General features: G+C 42.8%; 1 protein-coding gene across 1 annotated transcript in view; it reads left to right on the top strand.

The window, feature by feature from the left end:
* Window positions 1-7,301, top strand: part of MOSPD2 (motile sperm domain containing 2) — a 61,423-nt gene extending 54,122 nt beyond the window's left edge. Inside the window, exons 13-15 of the mRNA XM_007466335.1 lie at window positions 153-282; window positions 6,461-6,563; window positions 7,164-7,301. Of these exons, the coding sequence (XP_007466397.1) occupies window positions 153-282; window positions 6,461-6,563; window positions 7,164-7,301 (371 nt within the window). The remainder of the gene's footprint in view (window positions 1-152; window positions 283-6,460; window positions 6,564-7,163) is intronic.
* The last annotated feature ends 146 nt before the right edge of the window (window positions 7,302-7,447 follow it).

Here is a 7,447-nt window from a genome sequence, read left to right as displayed (position 1 = left end):
AAAAAAAAAAAAAAAAAAAAAAAAAAGATAGTTCCATATTATTCGTTTTCCTTAGTGTTTTCTAGAATAATGCTTAAGCCACATAGCCAACCCTCTGTCCCTTTGTAAAGGTTCCTGTTTATTATATAATAAGTTACCCTTTTGGAATGCAGGTTTAACAGTCTCTGCCCAAGACCGTTTTCTGATAATGGCTGCAGAAATGGAACAGTCATCTGGCACAGGCCCAGCAGAATTGACTCAGTTCTGGAAAGAGGTTCCCAGAAGCAAAGTAATGGAGCATAGGTATGCTTTTCCCTTACAGGCTCTCAAATTGCAATGGGAAAAATCCCAAAGAGGAATGCACCTACATGGGCTAAGCAGGCATCCCTTCCCCCTGGCATGTGGCAGACATCTAGGCTTACACTGTGGGCCCCAACCCCTACAAGGCTCGGATATAAGACCTGGAGTTTCTCTAGGAGATTGCTAATGGCAGAGAACTGCTTGCTGGCCAATGCAAGAATCTGGATGTGTCAAAATTACAAACGGATTTTCTCTTAACAGCAGTTACCTTTGTAGGAATGCTCACCTTATGTACTAGAATGTTTGCTGCAGTGAAACACTGTTTCACAAAAATTGTCTGTAGTAGTGGAAAATGGAAAAGAACCTAAATGTTCATCAGTAAAGTAATGGTGAAATGCATTTGAGAAGTACTCTGAAGCCATTCAAGAGGGTAGTACGTCTGTCTGTTCTGATACAGGAAAAAGACATCTGTGACGCACTATTAGGAAAAGAAAAAAAGCTACTCACAGAGAAATATGTATGACAGTTATCCTATTTAAGAGAAAACCCTGTGACTATACAGGCATATACATGTGTGTCTGTGCATGTGTGCAAAAAAGATGTATAGAAAAGAGGAGGACAGTAGAGAAGAAGGTTGCTTGTGGGGGTTCAGAGTGTGCCCAGTTTTGCTCCCCCAGGGATGCTTGTCAACACCTGGAGACATTGTTGGTTGTCATAACCGGACAGTGGGGTGCTGTGGGCATCTAGTAGGTAGAGACCAGGGATGCTACTCAATATCCCACCGTGCACAAGACAGCACCCCATGACGAAGAATGATCCAGCCCAAAATGTCAGTGGTGCCAAGATTGAGAAAGCTCAGTTGAGGGTAGTTAAGGATGGCCACACTGATGACATCTGAGAGTAGAGGCCACATAGATAACGGGGGAAAGAGCTTTGCAGGTAGAGGGAACCATAAATGAAAAAGATGTGTGCTTGGCCTGGGTGAGGAACAGCAAGGAGGTCAGTGTAACCTGAATCCAGTAAGGGATGCCAGATCATTGCCATAGTGAGAACTTGTGATTTTGAGAGGAGAAACCATTAGTTGGTGCTGAGCAGCGCCATGAGGTGATCGGCTTGTTTTTTTTTAAAAAAGGATTACTCTGGGAGGCTTTGTAGAAAAATAGACTGTGGGCAGACATAGGTGAAAGAGTGATACTGAGTTAACAACACTTGGACTAGCGCTGGCAGATAGCAAGTTGTATTTAAGTGTGTTAGTCTCCTTTATTGATTTAGTCACTAAAACAAACAACCCTAGGTCATAGGTAGTTATTTTTCCCTTTTTATAGACGAGAAGCTGAGAAACCTAGTAAGGGTTGTGGTTGAGTTGAATCTTCAAGTAAGGAGTTGAAAGAATACAGATGTGGCTGGAACAGAGTGTGAGAGGATCCACAGTAAGAAAGCATGTTGGAGGCAGACAGGGCCCAGAGGAGCAGCTTGGGCACCATTGTAAAACCACTGGGAGAACGTCGACCTGCTCTGAAATGGCTTGGACAAGATTACCCTTTGCGGGCAATTCAGAGAGGGTAGGAGAACAAGAATAAGAATGGGCCTGGGAAGACGAGCTTTATTTCCTCTAGGCTAGGTCTTACTTGTACCCAGCGAGAGAGGGTGAAAGTTAGACACAGCTCAGAGGAATATTTAGTAGCCAAATGAAGGAGAACAACACAGGGGGTCAGGAGGGAAAGCAGTAGGTGAGCAGTGTCAGTAGGGCCCAGGTTAGAGTGTGTTTCACAAAGGAGGAACAAAACGTGCTGCCATTGTCAAGTCAAGGATGAGGTGTGAGAGGTGGCCGTTGCTGGTGACGTGATGGAGGTAACTGATGACCTCACGGGGAACACTGTGAGTTGGTAGGAGCCGGATGCCAAAGAAACAGAGGTAGTAAGACTTCTGGAGGTTGGGCTTGTTGGGGAGGGACCAGGGTCATAGTTGGAAGGAGGACTGTGTTGTTGAGAAGGGGCTGTTCGGGATTTTTGTAATGGGAGATATTTGAGCGTTGTTTAAAACCATAGTAAGGACCATTTCCGAGGGAGAGGCTGACCTTACAAAATAAACCATTGACGGTGAAATTCCTGAGAAAGTTAGAAGGAACAGAAGCTAAAGCCGAGGTAGGAAGGAACACGGATCTAGATAAGGCTCATTGTGACAGTTGTGACATGTTTTTAGATGGGGGAGATTTTGTGATGACGGCCGTTCTGACCGGTGTGAGGTGACACCTCATTGTAGTTTTGAGTTGCGTTTCTCTGATGGTTAGTGATGTTGCGCATCCTTTCATGTGTTAGTTGGCAGTCTGTATATCTTCTTTGGGGAAATGTCTATTTAGGTCTTCTGCCCATTTTTGGATCGGGTTGTTTGTTTTTTTGATATGGAGCTGCATGAGCTGCTTGTAAATTTTGGAGGTTAATCCTTTGTCAGTTGCTTCGTTTGCAAATATTTTCTCCCATTCTGAGGGTTGTCTTTTGGCCTTGTTTATGGTTTCCTTTGCTGTGCAAAAGCTTTGAAGTTTCATTAGGTCCCATTTGTTTATTGTTGTTTTTATTTGCATTTCTCTAGGAGGTGGGTCACAAAGGACCTTGTTGTGATTTATGTCATAGAGTGTTCTGCCTATGTCTTCCTCTAAGAGTTTGATAGTGTCTGGCCTTACATTTAGGTCTCTGATCCACTTGGAGTTTACTTTTGTGTATGGTGTTAGGGAGTGTTCTAATTTCATTCTTTTACATGGAGCTGTCCAGTTTTCCCAGCACCGCTTATTGAAGAGGCTGTCTTGTCTCCATTGTATATCCTTGCCTCCTTTATCAAAAATAAGTTGACCATAGGTGCGTGGATGCATCTCTGGGCGTTCTCTCCTGTTCCGTTGATCCATATTTCTCTTTTTGTGCCAGTACCATACTGTCTGTCTGGATTTAACCCAGCTTTTATTTACCAAAGATTATCCCAGATCATGTGAACTTGAAAAAAATTGGGGGTTAGTTTCTCTATTGCTGAGAGTTTTAGGAGTATTCAATTTGAAAAGCACCTATTTTTCCTTAAGCCAGTTGAATAGTTTTTATGAATTAATCTTGGCAGTACCATTCAGAGGTAGAAAAATATCACACGTTTATAACATACATATATACACATATGTAAACATACAGATGCCAACCAGAGACCTTATAGCTTTGGTTCCAAAATTTTAGCCATGAATTAGGTACAGTGACACAAAACTCACTAGCTTATAAAAGAACAGTTGGATCCGAACCGTGGTTCTGGCAGTTGGAATAAGTTTACCTGCACAGAGTGCTAAAGCTTTTTTTTTTTTTTTTTTTTTTTTTTTAAAAACTAATATTTGTGGGGGTTTTTTGTTTTGCTTTTTTCATTTGCCCAATTTCAAAAATAGCTCCTTTTCTTTAACTTCTGATGAGCTTCGTTTTCCTAAAGTTCGCATTTCTATGAGCTGGCTATCAGGTCCTATAGAAACGTGGGGTAGAAAATTTACACCTCAAAGGGACAGAGAAAGTAAGGTTTTTTTCCTGGAGTTTTGGGGGTACTTCACCTATTATCAGAGGTTTAGAGTAATCACCATTTAAATGTTTTCTCACTTTTCTAAAAGTTTTTCTAAGTACAGAACAGTTCTGTTTCCAGTGACCTGGTCTTTTATAATACCTACAAGTATTCTGAGATAAATAGGGCAGGTTTTGGAATGGTTAGAATAGGTGAACTTTGAATTGCTTCTAGAGCCGAATTTCTGGTTTTGTGAAGATTTGCAAGACAAAGACAGTTGCTTTTAAATCCTCAAAAGCTTGGATTGCAGCCTGAATGGCATCAAGCGACTGACCCGCCATCCAACTACGTTTTCTTCAGTTTGCTTTATATCAGGGAGATTTCCAGTTAAGACGGAAAGCAAATGATTTCCATGTTCTGGAGTTTCAGGGCTTAATGCAGCAGGCCTGTACAAAGTCTGTATAAAGCGTTCAACAAAGGCCTTTGAATGCTCTCCTTTTTCTGAGTGCACAGTTCAACCTTGGACCAATTCACCTTAGGGGAAAAAGCCCCTACTTCTGTCAGCCCCTGAATATTGGCCTTCCGCTGATCCATTTCCTGATAATTTGGGAGGAATTCTGGTCATATGCTGCCCGTGTGAGTGTGCCTGTTTTCCCTAGGGGGGCCATCGGGCTTGTCTGATAACTACAGTATAATCATGGGTGTGAAGAACACCCCTTAGGAGCCAGTCAAGGTCCCTGTGAGTGGGGAACTGAATGGCCACTAGTCTTTTTAACTCTTCTCTCAATTTGGTAGGTATCTTCTGAAAGTGGAGGTAAAAAGAGCTTTGTAATGTCATCTTACTAAGGACGTCCCTAAGGCTGGCCCCCATACTCCTTCACGTCCTCCTTTCAAGTTGGTCTTTGCTTAGATACCAAGAAAGACAATTGTTTAGGCTGAGAGCTCTCTAAAAAATGTTTAAAACACAGAAGTTTTTCCAATTCAAAAGATCCATCGTTTGGCCATTGATGAGTAGTAGGATCTTATATTAACCTCAATAGCAACTCAAACTTATAAGCCTTTTTATGGCTTAACCATGGATGCAAGAGGCATCCCGAAAGGGGGTGCAAAAGATGCAGCCCTCACACGATTCAGAAAGCTCACTGCCAGAGTTAGCATAAGAAAGCAAAGACCTTCATTGTCACACGTGGTTAGAATGGGGTCGTGAAAAGTGTCTCGAGTTTCGCACAGGAATGATATGCCTTCAGTTACAAACCTGCGACACCGGGTAAGCACTACTGGAACAGGACTTTTCCAGCCCTAAATAAGACAAGAAGGTGGAGACAACACGGGGCCCTTATGACAGACGCCCACGAGAGCCGGTAGCATCAGAGAATGCTGCTTATCACTTAGTGTCTCGGATCCCCAGCCTATTCAGGTGGTCGCCAGATGCATGCAGACACATGCATCGTCCAGCTGGCAGAGACCAGAGAGACTATTCTCACTGGTCATAAAGCCAAGCTCTCAAGACAGAATAAAACAAAAGGAAAATCTCATCCGTCCTATGGTTCTCCTTATGACAACACAAGAGACAGAGATAAAAGAAAACAATGACCATCTGTGGGAGGAAGGAGGACCAGTAGAAGACAAAAATACTCATAACAAAAATCTATACCCAAGTCACAATACCTAAGGAACTGGCTGACGCAAATACTTTCTCCTGCTAATCTCAATTTGGAAAAGAAGGGACAAGGTGAAATTTTTACCTTCCTCTCTCAACTGCACCAGACTGAGATCCAGGAGAGCTGACTTTGGTAAGAATTCTTACCCTTCTCGGGCTTCTGCCCGTTTTCCAGAATCCCATCTGCAGGCTCCCAAGTGAGTATGGTATCTCAGCAGCTCCCAGGGTAGGTTGCCAAACTGTAGGAGAGGAAAAATAATTTTTCCTTTATTTTTCTACGTTCTTGGCTAAGATCCCCATCCCACCCCCGCCATACCCCCGTAATCATAGACAGGTGAACAGAAGAAAACAGGAAGAAAACAGAAGTTTACTAGCATGTATACCTCCCGTATACTTGAGAGACCCAGGAAAACAGTAAAACTTCCCGCAATGGCCCATGACACCACCTTAAATACCACCTCCAGCCAAAGAGAAAAGATGATGTTGGGGGTGAGGGAGCCAGTTCTGGGAGGATGGTGGGAAAAGCACAACATACACGGCTAAGGTTGTCCTGCGGGTTTGAGTCTCTGCCTTCTCCACTGGTAAGAGTCTCGAGAGATACAAAGTCATCCTCCTGTACCTGGCAGAGAGGGAGACACCCTTACAAATGGAGATTTCCCTTGTAACTGTGCGTGTCTCCCAAAAATGTAACTTCTATTCACTTTTCAGAGCTTTTACTGATAAGTGAAAAAGCTTTCCACTTTTGTCTGCTTTTCCTTAAAAAGTAACCAGCTCAAGATCAACCTTGTGCCCCAGAGGCATGTTTTGGGGTGGCAAATTCTGCTCCCCTTCAAAGATAAACACACGTTGAGCTAGCTGCTCCCTTAGGCATATCTGGGGAAAGGAATGAGTACTTTTCACCTCTGTCACATACACTTCTGTGTTTAACTGTTTTCATTTTACACTTTACTTTTCAAAAATTCATGAAAAACTTTAAGAAGTTCTGTTTCCTTTGTACCTTCATAGGTTAAGATGCCATATTGTTGACAGCATTAAGCCAACCACTCTTACATTAAAACACCATGCCTTTAACACGTCAGATAAAACCAGTGAAGATCTCTATCTACAGGTAAGTGTTCTTTCTTCCTAACTATAAGTCTTTAATGTTAATCAATATTAGAAATCCATTTTTTCCCCACTGACATAAAGCAAACCTTTGGCATAGCCACGACAGAAATGCTCTCTTCTTTGTGAAGGGAAGCCAGATCAGAAATGGTAAGTGGTGAGTTACTTTTGGAGATCTTCTAACTAACTTTCTGAAAGCTCTGGCTATTTCCATTTGGACTAGGGACCTTATAGCAAAGCGCATGGTATTTTGGGGGGGGGGGTATCGAAGAACTTGGTCTCATGGAAAAGGTACCATGTGGTGCATTTAAATTTGAAAAAGGTGGAGGGGCTCTCTTTCTGAATAGCTGGTTTCAGTACCTCCAGGAAATGATTGCTTTGTTCCTTTCTCAACTGGAGAATTAGACCTTTTCAGAATGAGAACAGATACACATCCGTTCAGCAACCAAAGTGCATTCCCAGCTCCCAGCCTTTCAGAGTAGATGGACTCTATCCCATAAATGTTTGTGGGATTTCTAACAAACAAACATTCCTGTTTGTCATGCACATGATTACTGTACTGTTTCACTGATACAAACCTTTCGTCCTTTTCTGCCCTCTTTAGCTCAGTCGTTTACTAGAAAGCAATAGGAAGCTTGAAGACCAAGTTCAGCGTTGTATCTGGTTCCAGCAATGGCTGCTTTCCTTAACGGTGGTCTTGCTTGCTTTTGTCATCTCTCTCTTCTATTTGTTGTACAGTTAAAGAAGTGGTGCTCGGTAGGAAACATGGCTTTTCCGTTCATTAGTTGGAAAAAGTACCACCCAGAACTTCTCCACCGTGCTGAAAGTGTCACACATCTGTGCTTCCTTCCTCCAAGGAAATGTACGGCATTTGGCGGGGGGCGGGGG

The sequence above is a fragment of the Lipotes vexillifer genome, unplaced genomic scaffold, assembly GCF_000442215.2.
Source record: "Lipotes vexillifer unplaced genomic scaffold, Lipotes_vexillifer_v1.1 scaffold169, whole genome shotgun sequence".
NCBI lineage: Eukaryota > Metazoa > Chordata > Mammalia > Artiodactyla > Lipotidae > Lipotes > Lipotes vexillifer.
The sequence above is the reverse complement of the archived record's forward strand: the minus strand, read 5'-3'. Positions and strand labels throughout refer to the sequence as shown.